This window comes from Danio aesculapii, chromosome 13, assembly GCF_903798145.1.
Source record: "Danio aesculapii chromosome 13, fDanAes4.1, whole genome shotgun sequence".
In the NCBI taxonomy this organism is placed as follows: Eukaryota; Metazoa; Chordata; class Actinopteri; order Cypriniformes; family Danionidae; genus Danio; species Danio aesculapii.
The window spans coordinates 21,748,740-21,767,219 of NC_079447.1; the positions used below are offsets into that span (position 1 = coordinate 21,748,740).

Below are 18,480 nucleotides of genomic sequence, written 5' to 3' on the forward strand. Positions count from 1 at the left end.
GTGTTTTTGAAACTAACGAAGACAGCGGAAGTCTATGATTGATTTTTATTATTTAGCTGGACATGTTTACTGCTCCTAAATATTTTAAATCTTTCAAAAAACTAAATATATTGTTTTCAAAGGGTAAAGAAGTTGTTGTTGTTTTTTTTTACACAGACATTTAAAAAGAATATATTCTAGAGCAATAATCACAATACCGTGATATTTTTATCCAAGTTTATCATACCATCAGAATCTTATACCGGCCCATGCCTATTCCTAATATCATGTTTTCATTTTATTGTTAAGATAGTGAAAGAACGTAGCCAGGGTGATGTGAATGATGTTATAAAGTGTACTGTTCCCTTTGAAGATTTACCCGATGTGTCCTCAGGAGTTTGATTTCCATTTTAAACTTGCGAAGTCTAAACTTACAAGGAGAGGATGCAAGACTGAACTGTGTGTACTTAATATTGAGGAAAAAGCCCCAAACAGCCACGCCTCCGTTTTCAGATGTCTCAGTTTTCCTCATCCACACTAATACGGAGCAACAGCAAATAAAAATGGCCTCTCCAGCATTTTCAAAAAGCTCTGTTTTTGGCGCTCGAAAACTCCGGCATAGTGTGGACGGATGGCGTAACCGTAGCAAAACTTATGCGTTTTAAAACTAAAACGCATAATATGCTCATTTATGCTAATTTATGCTTAATAGTATGCTCATGTAGTTACTGCTTTGACATGACTACATGACTCCAGAATCACACCAAGATTTATTTTCATTAAATGATTAGAATTTAATATTGATTCTTAAATTTCTTAAATTTACATTTAACTAATAAGGTTTTATTCCAAAAAATATTGGAAAATATTTTAATATAATAAAAAGAACTGTATTATAATACTACAGCATGTTTATAATGAATTCACTTTATCAGTTTATTTTTTATTTAGTACTTATATTCATTACATTATTTTAATTTAATATTAATTTATTAAAACTTTTTGAACCATCCTTCGTTGAAAGTCTCATTTTAAAAGGTCATTTATTATTTTTTTAACTTGACATCTATTGGAGGAAAAAACTTTACAAACAAGGATAAACATTTTAACAAAATGAAAAAGAGCAAAAGAAGGCTCTGGCTCCAAAAAGTACACATAATCTTAAAGAGAACAGTATACAATAGAATTTAATTTAAATCAAAGCCTTTTTAAAGCTAATTTTTAGGCTTTAATTCAATAGTTGTTTGCTACAGTACCTTTAAGAGTTTATGTAAACTACTCATATGATTATTACTCATACTCTATTCTCCTTGTGTCAGCATAGACCAAGTTTTGGTCTACTTTGGAACTTGCAGACTTAAACTTTAAAGCTGTATGACTGAAATAATTTACATTTTGGGTAAATACAGAAATACAACTCTATAATAATAATAATAATAATAATTATTATTATTATTATTATTATTATTATTATTATTATTATTATTATTATTATTATTGCAAAAAAAATATTTAGCAAATTTTTCATTCATTCATTTATTTACTTTCTTTTCGGCTTTGTCCCTTTATTCATCAGGGGTCGCCACAGCAGAATTAACCGCCAACCTATCCAGCACATGTTTTACACAGCAGATGCCCTTCCAGCCACAACCCAACACACAATCGTAATATTTTTTTACGATTTCAATTTATATACTAATACTGGTTTGTTTATTTAGCAAATTTTTATATCATTAAATTATTGTCATTTAATAAGTCTCTGTCTCAGATTGTCTATTTAAAAAAAAAAGATACATTAAAAGAAATGTATAGTATTATACAACTACAGTATTTCTGCAAGTTTATGTAATGACTTCATCTGTTTTTTTTAATTTAGCACATTTGTATTTAATTATTTTTATATTAATTTATTAAACAGTTAATTACTTTCCTGCAATATTCTTTGTAAGTTTCTTGAATGAAAAATGCTGATTTAAAGGGGTAATCTTTTTTTAATTGACATCTATTGGAAAAAAAACTTTTCAAACAAGGATCAACCTTTTTACAAAATAAGGTTCTACAAAACTCCAAAAACCAAAAAAAAGGTTTAAATGAGCAGACTGTGAGAGAGCGCTGAAAGGTTTGCGTTTCACGTGGGGATGAGGCAGGAGAGAGCATCGGGACTCTGACTATGCAAGTCTTCAGGACGATCCAAGGTCAACAAATATAAACTGTCTATCAGCACCTCTGCTGACCTTCACACACACACACACACACACACACACACATATATTCACCTCAGATCAGCACATTTGAAAATGATCACACACTCACACCGCTCTGCTTAGGCCACAGGAGAGAAAAATGGCATAAAAACACATACATTAACACCAACACTACTTTATCTGCTTATTAAGTTGTAATGTATGAAATACTGTTTCCATGTCCAGGACTCTACTCATTTGAAAAGAGAAATAAATTTTAATATCTGTTAATATCTGACCAATAATTAGTCATGTCACACATTAAAAAAAGTTCATCTGTTTCAAAATCATGATCATCCAATATTACAATTTTATTTAAAAGTTTAGAAATTATAGCTGTATGACTGTCTGATATTGATACAAAATAAAATTTTAATTAGAAAATATATAAATAAAAATATTAAATATAAAATAAAGTAAAATATAATACCATACAATACAATATAATAAAATATAAGACAAAATAATGTAAAATATACTGCAATATAATAAAGTAAAATATGATATAATATAAAATATAGTAGAAATATGTTATTATAAAATAATATAAAAGTAAAATAAAATACAACATATTATTAAAAAGTAAAATAGAATAGAATAAAAAATAAAGCAAAATAAAAAACATAATCTAATAAAATAAAAATACAATATAAAATAAATCTAAAAGTATATAATAAAAATATAATAAAACAATATAACAACATATTGTAATTTAATATAAAAATAAAATAAAACAAAATATAACTTTAAAAAGTCAAATAAAAAAAAAATAAAGTATAATATAATAAAATATAAAAAATAAAGCAAAATAGAATATATAATATAATATAGTTAAATAAAAATACAATATAAAATAAATCAAAGTATATAATAAAAATATAATAAAACAATATAACAACATATTGTAATTTAATATAAAAATAAAATAAAACAAAATATAACTTTAAAAAGTCAAATAAAAAAAAAATAAAGTATAATATAATAAAATATAAAAAATAAAGCAAAATAGAATATATAATATAATATAGTTAAATAAAAATACAATATAAAATAAATCAAAGTATATAATAAAAATATAATAAAACAATATAACAACATATTGTAATTTAATATAAAAATAAAATATAACAAAATATAACTTTAAAAAGTCAAATAAAGAAAAATAAAGTATAATATAATAAAATATAAAAAATAAAGCAAAATAGAATATATAATATAATATAGTTAAATAAAAATACAAGATAAAATAAATCTATATAAAGCAAAATAAAATAATATAACAATATATTATAATATAAAATAGTAAAATAAAATATTATATAAAATAAAGTAAAATAAAATAAACTATAATATAGTAAAATATAATATTAAAAAGTCAAATAAAGAAAAAAGTATAATAAAATATAATATAATATAATAAAATAAAATAAAATAAAATAAAATAAAATAAAATAAAATAAAATAAAATAAAATAAAATAAAATAAAATAAAATATAATATAATATATGACCATCATGATTAAAAAAAACATTATAAACATGATTTTTCATACCACGTGTTGCTGAATTTTCATCTGACAGAGCGTTCAGACCCAGAAACTGTGATGCGTGACGTTAGACATAAGCAGATTCACATTACAGAACTCGCACTGACAAAGTGTCCTGAATTTACCGTGTAACACTAGTGAAAACACATCCAGGTTCAGCGGGGATAAAGTGAGCTTTGTGGACCCTCCAGCTGGCATTAACTAAGCTCAAGTAACAAGTGTGAGAGCCAATGCCCTCTCCATGCCCTGTAACACACACTATTTTCATCTCAAAGTCTCTACTGGCTCACTCCATATGTATGCCGAGCATGAAAAAGTCTGACGAACACACACGTCGCCTCAAAAAACATCTGCGTGTTAAATATAACCGTACAAGCGTGCCTCCTGCCTTTAGTGTAAAGCTATCTAAAGCTGACAAACACTTTTCATGCTGGTACTATCCTGACAGTGCCAACACACACACATACAAACACACACCAATCATCTCTCCATGCCAACCACAAGACACATTTGTGGAAACATACACAATTGTTCATGCTGTTTCTGTTTTTCCACTCAACAGCAGTTTTTAAGATGTTACTCCCCCTCCTCATCGTTTGCATACACATTCATGACATGTTGCTTCAGGTTTGTGTCCTTTACAGTGACCGCTGAAGGGATTTTTTTTTTTTTTTTTTTGGAAAGAACGAACCTGTTTTACCTGCTTTGCAACACAGAATGATATAAACACACATACACACAGTACCAACGTCATTCTCGAACACTGGCTTATACAAACATGCTGGTATTTGTGTGTATGTGAAAGCTCCAGCACATGGTGTGCTGATTATTACATAAGGAACAGGGCATGTGCAGCTATATTGATGTCTGCAGTTAGAAAACCAATTACTACCGATCATTAATATCTAAACAGCACAATATTTGTATAAAAAAGAAAGTAAAATAAAGAGTAAAAAGGACAGTGGCAGAAAAAGCATTCAACACGTCATGTTTTTTTTCCTGGGAATAATATTTCTAAATTTCAAAAAATTCTAATAATTTTCATAAAAACACAAACAATACACACATTAAATAAAACAAAACAAAAAAATCTGAAAAATGAGTTGTGTAATAACAATGAAATGATACGAGTACAAACTACTGAAATGTATTTAATACTTTATATAAAAGGCTTTGTTGGCAGCTTAAAGATGCCTCTCATAAAGAGAATCAAGTCACATGAATTGCTCAGTTTTTTCACAGACCTCAACAGTGTTACCATCCTGATGGTTCTTTGGGTCTTGTCTATCAAATCTGATCTTTATTCTGTATTTTCTATTGGATTCAAGTCAGGGGATTGGCTAGGCCATTCTACAGCTTGATTTATTTTCTCTGAAACTATTTGAGAGTTTCCTTGGCTGTGTTTTGGAACATTAACTACGTTTCAAATCCAAAGATGTGAATTAAATTTATGCGTAAAACAGCAGTATTGCATTAAAGACGTGCGAATAAAGCAGCATTTCCATCCAATTAGGCCCCGTTTACACTAATACGTTTTAGTTTTAAAACACGTTTTGCTACGGTTACGCCATCCGTCCACACTACACCCGAGCTTTCGAGTGCCAAAAATTGAGCTTTTTGGAAACGCTGGAGAGGCCGTTTTCATTCTAAAACGCTGCTGCTCCATGTTAGTGTGGATAAGCAAAACGGAGACATCTGAAAATGGAGGCATGGCTGCAGACATTCGCCTATCTGATTGGGGCTTTTTCCTCAATATTAAGTAGCCTACACACAGTTCAGTCTCGCATCCTCTCCTTGTAAGTTTAGACTTCGCAAGTTTGATATGGAAAACAAACTCCCGAGGACACATCGGGTAAATCTTCAAAGGGAACAGTGTACTGTATAACCTCATTTACATCACCCTGGCCTCGTTGTTTCACTTTCTTAACAATAAAATGAAAACATGATATAAGGAATTACCTATTTTCATTTTGATATTAGCAACTTAACAGATACCGAAAATGTTGAGGCATCGTGCAGCTACATATTTATATGAGCGTCATCTTCACTGCATGATTATTTATAACAAAACAGAGCCTAAAAAATAACTGCCTCTGTTCATTTTCATTGAAAATACAAAACATACCCTGTCTCTTTTGCTGAATATCAGTTTTAATAAACAATAGTGGCCATTATTAAAGTATAACATACAACAAGTTTATTCATTATAGGAAATAACGGCAAACAATCAGTCAAATGTGCAGAATAAGTGTACGCGGTTACTCTAACTTATCTTTGCGCCCAGCCAAAACACATTACCTGAGAACAAGTAATAGATTCAAAAGACCAGTGTCTGGGAATATGTCGTTAGATATAGACAACAAGATGAATTAAACATCACGTTTAACAAATATAGTGAGTTTAGATCCAGCGGTAGATCCTTTGATGAGCAGTCTGACGTGCACAGCTCTCCTATGGGTAGATGTGCTCAAAGCACGCTGTGGTGCATGCCAGAGTGTGTGTGTGTGTGTGTGTGTATTGTCACGTGATGTTTAAAACTGAAACGTATTAGTGTAAACAGGGCCTTAGTCAAAGAGAACAAAATCTTCATTTCCTGATTAACTCGCGCCAAAACTCAACAGTAAACATGGAATTTACTGGGGTAGGAGAAGCTGCGTGAATCTTCTCTTAATTTAATAAATGGCTTGCGCCTCAGAAGACAAATACCAACATGCAGTGAACTTGTTGACGCGTTTGAAGGCGTGAGACGCAGAGTACAGGCGCTCTTAATTCTGGAGGTAATTACTAATATAAAAACTAAACTGGTTTTTCCATTCACACACATTTTTATCATCATGATCTCTTATAACAAAATCACATCACTTTTTAATACGCATACTGGAATTTGTTTGTTGAAAGTGGTTCCATCGTAGTTTATGCGCATTTTCTTACCGAATAAAAAGTTTATCCTACTCAGTTTTGTGTGTGATGTAAACATAGCTGTTGTCTTGCTAAATTACCCACCCTGGTTTCATCTTCATCTTCTTGCTAATGCAGATGTTGGACTGAAGCAGATAATAATCATTTACAATGACGAAGGGCAGAAAGTTGCTAAATAACTACTGAGAGATTTCAGCTGCTGTCTGGGCTTTCACTGCCTTTCTGCACTTTCCCTTCTTCATGTGTTTAATACTTTTTTCTGAGCCAGTTCATTTTATTATGAATAACTTAATTTGTAAACTAATTAGATTTGTTTTCTATGCATATATCAACTATGCATTGTTATCAACATCTTGTGATAATTTCAAGTCAACAGCACCTTTAGAAATATGTTTTCTGAGAAAAATGGTGACGTGTTCAATACTTATTTCCCCCACTGTAAGTGTAAAATGTAAAATGTACTGTTATAATATTTCTTACAATTCAGTATATATTAACAATATTTTAAATGAAATATTTTCAGATTTATTTAACAAAATATTACATTTTCTGATTTAAAAAGATTTAAAATCAATTTAAAATCTATATAATAAATGATGATAATGAAATAATATAATTAATACATAAATGTTCCCTCACCATCATTATTCCAGTCGAGAAAATGTTTGTGGGTTTGACGTTTTGTTTCTGTTTTTCTATCTGGGTCTCTAGATGGGCCGCTCTGTCTTTATGTTGGGCCAAGAGCACAGCCGCAGGTAACTGGGAATTCTCCTGCAAACAAAAACACAACATCAAGGGCATGTTTTCTTTTACACAATATTTTGATACTTTAATTGATAGCAGAGATGAAAAAGTGAATGGGAAAAAAAAATTTGCAAATGAAGAAGTGTGTGTGTATGTATACCAGTTCATCCAGCAGAGCCTGTTTGTTTTTCCTCTTGGCCTGCAGTTGCCTCTGTTCCTCCTGCAGGGTCTCCAGTCTCCTCAGCTCTGAATCCTGCTGCTCCTGCAACAACAGCTCCTCCAGCTCCTCCTGCTCACGAGTCTGAAGGAGAGATACAATTTGATAAAAAAAAAATTGAAAATGAAATTTGATTTACTAAATCCTATGTGGATTAAAGTGTGATCCTACATGCTTTTGGAAAAAAAAATTCGAAAAACCGTCAAGATTAATTTGTCAAATACTAGGGCGGCTTGGGTGCAACAGGGCATAATGCTTAGATATCACTAATGTTTTTTGTTTACTTGTGGCACTATGGGATGAAGGTTTGGGGCATGTATAGGGTAGTATATTTGGTGATGATAGATCTGCTGCACTTTGTTGTATTTAACTTGTAAAAATCCAATTATCAATGTTAAAAAAAATGAAAATAAAGAGGAAAAAAATGAAAATAAAACAAAACAAAAAAGTTTAAGGACACAAAATAGTCAAATGTGTCTAGAGCACATGGGCAAATAATTAAGACAAAAAAATCATTCTGATTTAAAACCAAGTCTGCTCAATCAGAAACACACACGCACACTTACCAGTTTGGCCTTGTTTCTCTGTATAACATCTTTGTTATCTCGCTGGTACTGTTCCATCTTCTGCTTGGTCATTTCTACATCCATGTTATTGGCTAGGTTAAACACTGGAAACATTTGAAAACCGTTAAACATTTAAAAAACGTATCACAAACTGTAATCATTTTAAAGGGCCTTAATTATGCTATATTATAGTTTTGATGAGCTCCTACAAAAGGTTTAGATTCCATATAATGTTTAAAAACACTAGCTGTTTTAGAGATCCTTTAGATTTACATTTATATTTCAGATAATGCATAATTGTTATAAAAAAAAAGCTAGAGTGACTGTCTAAATGCTCAAAGAAATATTTCTATCAATGTAATATGTATCAAATATTTTGTAAAAAAAAAAAACATTTTTATTTTTAACATAAACTAAATAAGTAAATAAATATTTATTTATGAAAATATCTGAAGGAAAACTTTAGCTTGAGACATTTGTTACTGTATTAACAAGATTATGTCCATCAGAGCCTTAACATTACCAAATATTGCCTTTAAATTTAAAAGACGAGTGCAAAAAAAGTCTCTAAACAACTAAACTAAACCTTTTATGACTGCCACAAAAAACAGTAAACATATGGAATTGTGATAAGCAATGAAATGACATTTACATTACATTTAGATTTGCACATGTTGCATGAGATTTATTTTTACTTGTTTGTTGCAGTGCTGAGAATAATAACCAGTTTCTGTTGAGCTTATGAACACAATAGTCAATCAGATGTGTTTAGATTAGTCAATGCTGAAACTGGTGGATTGTGTGCACACTCAGTGACTGAATGCTGCACACAAGATATACCATAAAAGATTTTCTGTAAGAGATTAATTTCTCTGTTTCAGTGAATATAAAAAGAGCTTTTATACAAGTGGAAATATATAATGATTAGGGGTATAAAAATACTGACTTCCATATCAATCTGTAATTAGATTTTTACATGTAACATTTCCTGCTAATATTTAAACACTGTTGAGCAGGTTCTTAAACATCACTGATTGCTCTGACAAGTGTGACTGTGATTGGCTACAATGATGATCACTTCAAGCTCTTATGCAGATACACAGACACTACAGCATTTGAAAGCCATGAACACAATATCCAATCAGCTATGTTCAAGAATCCACTAAGCAGCACTCAAAAATCACAAGGAAAGCTGCTATTGTCAAATTTTGTCAATTTCAGCACTGATTGGTACTTATATTGACAATACTTCTGACTTCCCTAATCTCAGTAAGAAATGCTGCTTCTCAAGAAGATGCTGACAACATGAAGCAAAGTTTTGAGAGCAGGTCAAAGAAGATTTTGTGTTGATGTGCAGCCACAGACTGGCATTGCACAAAATGATTACAGACCTACGTACACCAGCTACACTCAAACTGAAAATGCTGACGACTCATTTCAGCAGTTCAAAATTTATTCTTTTCTTTTTTGGTGACAATAAGACTTTATTTGTTGTGCACTTAGATCTTTGCAGGCCTTTTAGATTCACAAAGTGCAGCATGATACACTGATATATATGAAAATGTAGAACAGGGGCAAACATATAAATGATTTAATGCTGTATATATATATTTATCTCACCAATGTCCTCCACCTGCTCCAGATAGTCATTATACTCAGTCAGAGAGGAAAAGTCCAATTCTCTCTTATTATAACTGAAAGATGAAAAGACACACATCATTAAAATACAAAAATTAGGCATTAGGAGTATTTCGAGTATTCTCTGCCACATACATTTTGAGGACCTTCTTGCGAATCTCCACTTCTTTATCGATGGCTGGATCTTCGAAGAGCTGCACACGGAAATTACTCTTTCTGAGAGGAGTGTTGCACTGCACACAGTTACCAGAACCACGGACAAACAGCATGTCCACACAGCTCTCACACCTGAAACACACACGCATACAAACTTTTTACTAACACTGGCAGAAGGTCTGCTGAACGACAGTCAAAAACAACAGTAATGAAATGTGAAATCTGCTGGAAAACCCTTCAGAAGCGATTCCACACAAACACACATTTCAATCATCTCGCTGCTTCAGAGGGTAAAATTTGGCCTTAGAAACTTTCCAAACCGAGCAATAAGTTAGACTAATGGATACAGCAGAGGTCTGATGCGTATGCGTGTGTGTGGTGGTCTTATTCAATCATAATGGAGTGATGATGGGATAGGTTTGAGGCAAAGCAGACATGCACATTAAGGGCTGACAAAGTACATTGTGAGTTAGAAACCACCTTTACATCTTGCCCAGAATTTATGCATAGATCTAACGCAGAGTTTCAACTAGATTTTTTTAAAAATACAGTAAACACTCTTTCATTTTCCACTGGACAGTTCAACTTTTCTGCACTCTGTCTGTTTTTCATTTCTCCTTCTCTTTCTACCAGTTTTCAGAATATGCCGCTCTTTGAATTTTTTTAATATGACAGATAGTAAGATTGCACAATATATCATTTCAGTATTGATATCGCAATATAAGAATCTGCAGTAGTCACATCACAGGATCTGCAATGTTGAATTGGAACTATAATAACCATGATAGGATTATTGAATTGCTATATCTCAATACTATTAGGATCTCATCATAAAACAGTTTTTTAAATTATATATTTATTCAATTGTATTCGTCTATTCTAGTGATTTGTTTTATATTTTATACAGACACTTCCCTTAAAAATAATCCCAATCAATCTTAAGTTATGAATTCTTTCCAAACAGAGTTAATATGTCATCTTGTCATTTAAATCGCAGGAAATGCCGCAAACATACAAAAATATCACAATGTCATTTTTTTTTCTAAATCGTGCAGCCCTAACAGGTATAACACAGTGGGCCATCTTTCTGTAAAGAATCTTTGCTGGAGAGTGGAGACAGAAAATTACACATGGGTTTATTACTCAGCCTGATAATAAATAACATCAATTGTGTTTAAAGAGCAAAAAAAACTTTAGAAAAACATGACAATACTGTGATACCACGAAACCGTGATATTTTTATCCAAGGTTATCCTACCATTAGAAACTTATATCGGCCCATGCCTACACCAGACAATTTTGGGGGGGATTTGCTTGGTGATTTCCAAGAATTAAATAATTTTTATGAAACTATTAGAATTACCATAATTATCTATAACCTACAGAAGGTAAGAAACAGCATTTAATGATTGCATTAAAAAACAACATGCAAAAAAAAGCCATCAGACTTTCGGGAGGGTTTTTTCCTTTGGATTGCAACCCCTGGAGTGTTTACGTTATATTAATAACACAACAATAGCGTCAATTGCAGCAGATTGATTTTACGGCACCAAGGTAAACTTTGCCACCTTTACGGCACTCATTTATACTAAAAATAAAAGTTTTAAACATATTATAAAAGATTTTTTTTTAAATCATATCGAACTTAGAAGATGATCTCCAAGTGGCAGTCTCCAAAATTAAACAAAGACTAGACTTGTGCTGTAAACATTGTGCAGTGCACACAAGTCTCATTAGATGAGGTTAATATTTAATTAATTAATAAATGACAAAATATATATATATATAATACAGGACGATTAAAAAAAAGAATACCACAACTTTGAAAATCTGTATTGAACCATGATGGAACCATCGGTAATTAATCAATGTAAAGAGTACTTAAAGTTTTTCAGTAGAAAACTAGTTTCTAAACGTTCAGTATGACCCCCTACAGACACTCGAGTGAACTCAACCCAAAAGTTGTGGTATTCTTTTTGAATCACCCTGTAATATAGTTGTTAGACTGTTGCAGTTTTTTTGTGTTGTCAATATGAGGCCTATTGGTGAGTGTGCGCCTCCAAGGATAAGGGGGTCACAAGTCTCTGGAATTGGTATTTTGGAGGTCTCGGGCTGAAAAGTTTGGGAACCCCTGATCTAACCAGTCACAAGCATCACATGTGTTTGTAAAAGAAACAGATCTACAGACCACAAATGACCTGTGAAACACAAGTATGAACACCGACTCTCATGTGAATAAATGCTAGACATTCCCTCCTCGTTCCTCCACTCAGGATCCGTGTTTGTCATCATGTTGAGAGGTTACTACACTCCTCTAACTCAGCACAACTGACCCATCACACACACACATACAACAGATCTGCAAACCCTGCATTTCACACACACACACAAGCTACCTGTGTCTCTCTCATCACCATCTTTCTCACACACACACACACCTACTTGTGTCCTTCCCTCTTCACTGCAGGTCATGAGGACACACTCACATCCGCCAAACAGACACAAACACGCATGTTTCTACAACCACTGGCACTTTTGTGTCCCTTGGGTAATTTCTGAACAGATTCTGAGTTCTCAAATTGATTTCTGTATTGTGGAAAACAGGAGGCAGAATCATGGAATCTATTAATAAAAATGAAATTAGATGTATATTACAAATCTTTAATTATCAATTTTAGCTCAATACTTAAAGTAATGTTTTAACCTAATCAAACCTAATTGTAAGCTATTGACTGTGAATATTAAACATTAAAAGACTACTTGTATATGAAGTTAAACATGTTCTGCTTGTCTGTGTGAACGAAGAGCAAAGTTTTGTTTACCACACAGTACACACATGCTGAAGCCTGTATTACAGCATCTGTTTTATTGCTAAGACCACATGAGATTCACTTCACAAACATTTTAGTTTAATATGAGAAAAATTGACATTATAAAAATGTAAAATGTATTATTTAATTTAACCAAGGCCTTTATTTTAAGGTCTGTTGCTATTTTATCAAATATAGAGTAGTAGTAGTAGTAGTAGTAGTAGTAATAATACAAATAATAATAATAATAATAATAATAATAATCTGAATCAGAATCAGAAAGAGCTTTATTGCCAGGTATGTTCACACATACGAGGAATTTGTTTTCGTGACAGAGCTTCTACAGTGCAACAGGATTACAGAGACAGGACAAAAAACAGATAATAAATATATATATATATATATTTTTTTTAAATAGAAGTAGTGAGTGCAAATATACAGATTGACAAGTGTATCTACATGTTTATTACTATATACAACGTTATATGTGCAGCTGTTATGTGCAAATTGGCATGTAAAGTGTGTTGTTAAATAAGTGTATAGGTGTATAAAAGTGTATAGCAAGTGTTGGTTTCGCAATTATTATCATCAATAATAATTCATAATTATTAATTTATAATTATTATTATTATTATATTTTTATAATAAATAAATTTAATGAATATTATTATTATTATAATTAATTATTAAATTATAAATATAATAAAATTATTATATTAATAATTTAACAAATATTATTATTATATTTTATTATTATTATTAATAATAATAATAATAATAAATGTATTTATTTATTATGTTTATAAAATTTTTAAAAAATAATGCCACCATTTTCTTTAATATTTCATATAAAAAAGCAATAAAGCTTTTAAGAAACAAAACAAACATAATAGTTTGTTAGAATTACTAAAAAAATTATGTGTATAAATGTAATTAAAATGATAAGATGTCAAATGTTTCTGATTACCAAAATTAAATGTATTAAAACTAAAAATGTCAAAAAAATCTATTCAGTAAATAATAATTAATAAAGTATTAAAAATAAAAGAGATTTAATCGAGTTCTACACATGTTTTTTCCATTTATATTTAACGTCATAGATTTTTCTCACTAATAATTAAAAACATTATATATCAGAAATTCTTCATGCGGCATTATGCAATAGGAACCTTTTGCTACAGAAAGTTCTCAGAAGAGTTTGCCAAGATTGTAGATTAAAGGTAATAACAATGTTGTAAATAATTTTTCATTTATTTCACAGACCAACTGTTTCACTTCATTCAACCTCAAAGCAGGAGTAGGGCTGCACAATATATCGTTTCAGCATCGATATTGCAATGTGTGCATTTGCAATCATCACATCGCATCATCTGCAATGTGGAATTGGGATTATTACTGTTGATCAGATCAGCAATAAAGAACGTATAGTGTTTACATTTTACATTTGATTATTCGATAGGGGCAGGACTAAATATCGATATGCATGAGGTGGCGCTTCACGTTATGGCAGATCCAACATATATCAATGTTGCAATTCTAAGAAATAGATGTGTTGTTAATAAAAGAAATACACTTTATATCTTTTTGTTGCATTTTTCCCTCTTCATTTACAAATATCATGATATATTGTGGATGGTTTTCTTGTGATCAATCATTGGGGCAAAATTTGATAATAGCGTATCATATCGTTTTACTGTACCTGAATATCTGACTACCTATTTCACTTATATTTTATTTATTTATTTATTTATTTATTCTTGGAATTTCTTTGACTCACACCTCTATAAGTTTATTCCAATCAATCTAATTTAATGATTTCATTTTAAATAATAGAGCTATTCAAGTCATCTGGCGAAATTGTATTTATATCGCAATATAAATTGCAGCAAAATAAAATATATTCAGGGTATATAAATATTTTCTTAAGTTTTAATACTCATATTCTAATTTTGAATACTAATATTCAATTTAATACAATTTACTACCTTTTTTTTTAATAGCTTCAAAAACAATTTATACCAGCACGACTTAGAGCTGCAACTGTAGGGCATAAATGAAATATCTTTCCAAATGGAATAACATATTGCAGATAACATATACATTTAAGTAAAGCAGAGGGATTAATCAAGATGTCACAATGGGCTTTGTCCATAGTTTTTAATCAATGTCATATACGTTATCAATGTCAATAGCCGCTCTTCTCGGTACGTTACGGTTGTTTCTCCACTGAGCCTGGATGGCGCGGCACGATTACAAACCGTTCTCGGCAGGGTTAGACAAACGTGCTGAACTGTGCCGATAGATTCTGTGTGTCAGGTCTCGAAATTAACCTTTTTACTAGGTAGCACCGGTGCACCCAACTTCAAATATTTAGGAGAACCAGAAAAAATTTAGGAGCACCCACCAAAAATGAATGAACACCACTGCAAATAGTATATCAAGGGATTTATTGTATTTAAAAAAACAACATTAATTAAGACAAACAAAAATAACTATTTAACTAATGCTGTGATGACTTGTTGATATTTGTGCAATAATTCCAAAATGAATGTCTAATAATGATAAAATATTAATGATGACAATATTACTAACAATGAATTACATTTCTCATTATCATGAGAGCCAGTCTTTAAATCTTGAGTCCTCCAGCCAAAGGTACGAAAACTTGCATTTCCCCATGTTTTAATTTAATTAATGAATGAAAGCAAGCTCACTTATATGGTTGGTACCAAGCCAGCCGGGTACCAGTTTTTATTTCACCACCTCACATGATATCGCTCAGGTCCTACTCTCAAAATATAAATAAACAATGAATTTTAGAATAAAGGCCTGCACTTAACACAAATTGAAAATCTATCTAAAAAATTGGGCTTGAAAATAATAATTAATACCTCGTATTACTTTTTAAATGGCCTTAATTTTGTCTAATTTCATTTACTACCTTTTACAACCCCGCAGACACCCTGATATTGCAATGTCAGATTTTTCCAATATCGTGCAGCCCTAGTCAGGACTCAGGAGCCACAGGTATTATTATTTTTTGTTTTGTTTTTTGCCTGTATGCATGATTTCTTCATCTTCTCAAAGTGCAAGTAGCCACTGAACTGAACCAAGGACCACAGTTCCAACTAAAACTATACTTTAATGTCTTACTAAAGACAAAATGTCACCTACATTTTGGATGGCCTGAGAGTGAGTAAACTAACAGGTGAGTTATTCCTTTACCACTTTTTATTTTCTCTCTAAACCCAAAAATTCCCATAGTTGCAGAAACACACACGCTCCGACCACTCCATCAACTGAATTTAATCATGGCTACAGTTTATTAACTACAATTCCTTCATCCTTATTCTTTGTACACAGAGGTAAACTCATGAAATGGCCGGAAGAGTGTGTGCTGGACTGTCTCCAGCAGTGTGTCATCAGTGTGTAATATATTCATAACATTCATAGGAGTCCCAGGTCAGCAGTTCACTGAGAGTCTGTACAGCCTCAGCAGGTCAAGGGCATTCAGAGCATGAGCAGTCATCCATACATGAATATCATCCACTGGATCTACATATTACACTACATCTGTGAGTTTTCACTCGTATAGTACTTAAATGAATTGCCTGTAAGCATATGATGGTATTTTCTCATTGTGATTATTGCTGAAGCACTGATATAAAGGGTTACAAATTTAGCATATATTTTATGTATATGAACATATTTGGGCTGCACAATGTATCGGTTCAGCATCAATAACACAATGTACCAATCTGCAATATTCACATCGCAGGATCTGCAACATCATATTTAGATTAATATATCGTGAGCTAATCTAATAGGTTCTAATTGCGTGAAGGCCTGTGACTAGAGATTTCACGTGAACTTAAACTATTTGGGTCCAAGAGATTACAAAGTTTGCTAATTTAACAAAAAGTGCAACACTTTTGTAAAGTGTTAATGAAAGGTCTCCTGTTTACCATAGTAACAACTTCCACCAAAATAATACAGTTGCTAGTTATTGTTATTACTAAAATACAGATGTTATGGGTCAGTTGGTAGAACTGGTATTTGAGTGCTGCATTTTACAAGAGTCTTGTTTGTGTATAAAATGTAATTATGAAGTCAAATAATTAAGGCACTTTATACAACTTGAAGCACATTTAGAACATTTTTACAATATTGACAACGTTGTTATTATTATGGCAGAAACCAAAGTTACCATGGTAACTTCCTATAAGCAGAGCCAAATGAATATTAACCATGGTTTACTACAGTAAAAGTATAGTAACAATGTTTTTTTTTTATTCATGGTTAATAACCATTGTTTAACTACAAAATTAAAACGATTTGGGGATTATTTGTAAAGCCATGCGGTTAATGCTCATAGGGGAGAAAAGTTAAATGTATTTTTTGCTATATTCACTTAAACAGTCATAACTTTTAAAGCAGCGAGTTGTTAACATTAACATCATCTAAGATTAATAAATCCTGTAAAGATATTTGTCATTCTTTTATTTTGATTAACAATGCTAATGTTAACAAATGAAGCCTGTAAAGTGTTAATGAAAGGTTCTTCTGTCTTTATCATGGTAACAACTTCCACCAAAATAATACAGTTGCTTGTTATTATTACTAAAATACAGCTGTTATGGGTCAGTTGACAGAATTGTTATTTGAGTGCTGCATTTTACATACAAGAGTCTTGTTCGTGTATCAAATATAACCATGAAGTCAAAACAATTAAGGCCCTCCATGCAATTTGAAGCACATTTAAAACACAATTTTACAATTAAATTGCTTTACAATATTGACTATAATATTATTAGGCAAAAAAATTACCATGGTAACGTAACTTCCAATAAGCAGAGCCAAAAAATGAACCATGGTTTTACGACAGTAAAAGAGTAGCAACGATTTTTTTCCTTTGGTGCATTGATTACCAGTTGAATAACCACAGTTTAACTACAAGCACCAGGTTTAAACCATGATTATTGTAGCAAAACTATGGTTAATTCGTTGTTACCATTGTTTAAGTACAAAAATTAAGTACACGTTTACTGCTTTTACAGATTGAAACGCCCACTGAATAGTAGCACACATGCAAGTAAAATGAAACAGATGCTTAAAATACAACTTTTTTGTATTTGACCACCTCATCTGGCTGTGTAAAGGTTTTATAACATTATCTGCAAAGCTTTGGCCATGAAATCCATAGACTCTGACAGCAGGTACTCACAGCGTGTGTCCGCACACATTGACCATCAGCTTCAGAGATGGGTTTCTGTATTTTGTCGTCTTGCACCTCGGGCATCCCTGATCATCCATTTCTATTGCTATTTTTAGAGTCCTTCTGCAAGAGAGAAAATAGTGATCAATGCGCTCTGCAGAGCTGTCGTCGGTATCCAGTCGCGTGTTACATATGAAGCCCTCCTGGTGGAAACAAATATGCGTAATGCATTCGTTCCCATTCAAACACTGCACACGTGTGAACTTCATGTATTCTAGACAGCATAGTCAAACAGACAGACAGACAGACAGACAGACAGACAGACAGACAGACAGACAGACAGACAGACAGACAGACAGACAGACAGACAGACAGACAGACAGACAGACAGACAGACAGACAGACAGACAGATAGATAGATAGATAGATAGATAGATAGATAGATAG

The 18,480-nt window shown here is 31.7% G+C and overlaps 1 protein-coding gene across 1 annotated transcript in view; it reads right to left on the bottom strand.

The window, feature by feature from the left end:
* Positions 1 to 18,242, bottom strand: part of mnat1 (MNAT1 component of CDK activating kinase) — a 34,388-nt gene extending 16,146 nt beyond the window's left edge. Inside the window, exons 1-6 of the mRNA XM_056470543.1 lie at positions 18,043 to 18,242; positions 9,988 to 10,140; positions 9,835 to 9,908; positions 8,215 to 8,318; positions 7,592 to 7,732; positions 7,327 to 7,458 (exon numbers count right to left, since the gene is read on the bottom strand). Of these exons, the coding sequence (XP_056326518.1) occupies positions 7,327 to 7,458; positions 7,592 to 7,732; positions 8,215 to 8,318; positions 9,835 to 9,908; positions 9,988 to 10,140; positions 18,043 to 18,131 (693 nt within the window). The 5' untranslated portion in view covers positions 18,132 to 18,242. The remainder of the gene's footprint in view (positions 1 to 7,326; positions 7,459 to 7,591; positions 7,733 to 8,214; positions 8,319 to 9,834; positions 9,909 to 9,987; positions 10,141 to 18,042) is intronic.
* Between the last annotated feature and the right edge of the window lie 238 nt (positions 18,243 to 18,480).